The sequence below is a fragment of the Trypanosoma rangeli genome, assembly GCF_003719475.1.
Source record: "Trypanosoma rangeli strain AM80 chromosome Unknown Tra_15.4_contig_00454, whole genome shotgun sequence".
Lineage (NCBI taxonomy): Eukaryota > Euglenozoa > Kinetoplastea > Trypanosomatida > Trypanosomatidae > Trypanosoma > Trypanosoma rangeli.
This window is the reverse complement of record NW_021706194.1, coordinates 1-1,257: the sequence shown is the minus strand read 5'-3', so window position 1 is coordinate 1,257 and position 1,257 is coordinate 1. Positions and strand designations below refer to the sequence as shown.

Below are 1,257 nucleotides of genomic sequence, written 5' to 3'. Positions count from 1 at the left end.
TATCTCTGCTTTGCCCAGCACCCGCTATGCTTTGTCGGCCCCGCCCCCCTCCCCGAACGCTACGAGGTGGACCAGGACGAGATCGAGGTAGAGCACGACCCCCGGTTGCTCGAGCGGCGATTTGCGAAGTCCGTTGACGTCGTCGCGTGCCGCGCGGCGGGCCGGGCCAGCAAGAGCTCGCATGCCGACGAAAAACACAAAGACAGCAGGAAGCGCGCCGACAGGGCGGGTGTGGGGGTAGAGGAAGAAAATGGGCTGAGCGCCAAGAAGTCGCGGCGAAGCGGCGGGGCAAGGGCGTCGGCGACGGTGACAACCGAGGAGGAGGTTGTGGTGGTGGCGGAGGCCTCGGCATCATTGCCTTCAATGCGGGAGGACCCCACCCCGGAGATCACACTGCCACCGCAGCCACCGCAGCCACCGCAGCCACCGCAGCCACCGCAGCCGCCGCAGCCGCCGCCGCAGCCGCCGCCGCAGCTGAAACCTGAGGCAGAGGCGTCGGCCCATGCCTCAGCCGTGCGTGTTTCTAATGTGCCAAAGAGGAATGGCGCCGCAAATGACGCGCTGCTGCGCAGTCCGTCGGCCAGCGAGAGGGACGGTGTGCAGCAGATGTGGTGGGAACGCATAGCAAACAGCTCAGTGGCGCGTTTCTTCCTTCACATTGAGCCCCGCACCAAAAGCACCGTGCAACGCCCCGTCTCCACTGTCCACCAGCCGCTCCGTGTGCTCGACCCCAACGACGTTCAGGAGTTTGTTGTTTTCCCGAACACCAGTTGCCGGACCTCCTGTGGGTTCGTTGGATTCACGCCCTGCAGCAGCATCCTCCGCGTACGCATCGTTCCAACAACGCCGAAGGCGGGGCTGTGGTTTTCCGTAATGTGCGAAGCGGAGTGCTGCACGCGACTTGACATCTGGCATTGCTCGGTGATAGCGGGTCCTGACGCCGACACTGCTTCCTCCGGCCTCTGCCTCAGCGACGGCGCACTGCCGGCGCCCATGTACAGCGTGCATGTAGGGCGGCATGTGGCGGCGTCTATGGACTGGCTGCCCCTGCCGCTGGATCGGCCGGATAACAACACGCTCGGCCTCTGCACCTTTATCAGGGGCAGGTACCTGGTCTCGACGGTGCTTCCACGCAGCGTGGTGGCTGAGGCCGTCGCCGCGGCGGGAGCGCGCAGTGCCAGTGGCAGGCATAATCTCCACTGCCCCAATGTGGCCGCCGAGGTGTGCGGGGCGACGCTGCTGAAGCGTGAGATAGAT

The 1,257-nt window shown here is 65.3% G+C and overlaps 1 protein-coding gene across 1 annotated transcript; it reads left to right on the top strand.

Annotated features, from left to right (window-relative positions):
* Nucleotides 1–1,257, top strand: TraAM80_08720 (uncharacterized protein; the record flags this gene model as incomplete). The annotated part of the gene is made up of 1 exon (XM_029385455.1): nt 1–1,257. A coding segment is annotated over one exon (1,257 nt), but the record flags the coding sequence as incomplete, so codon positions are not given.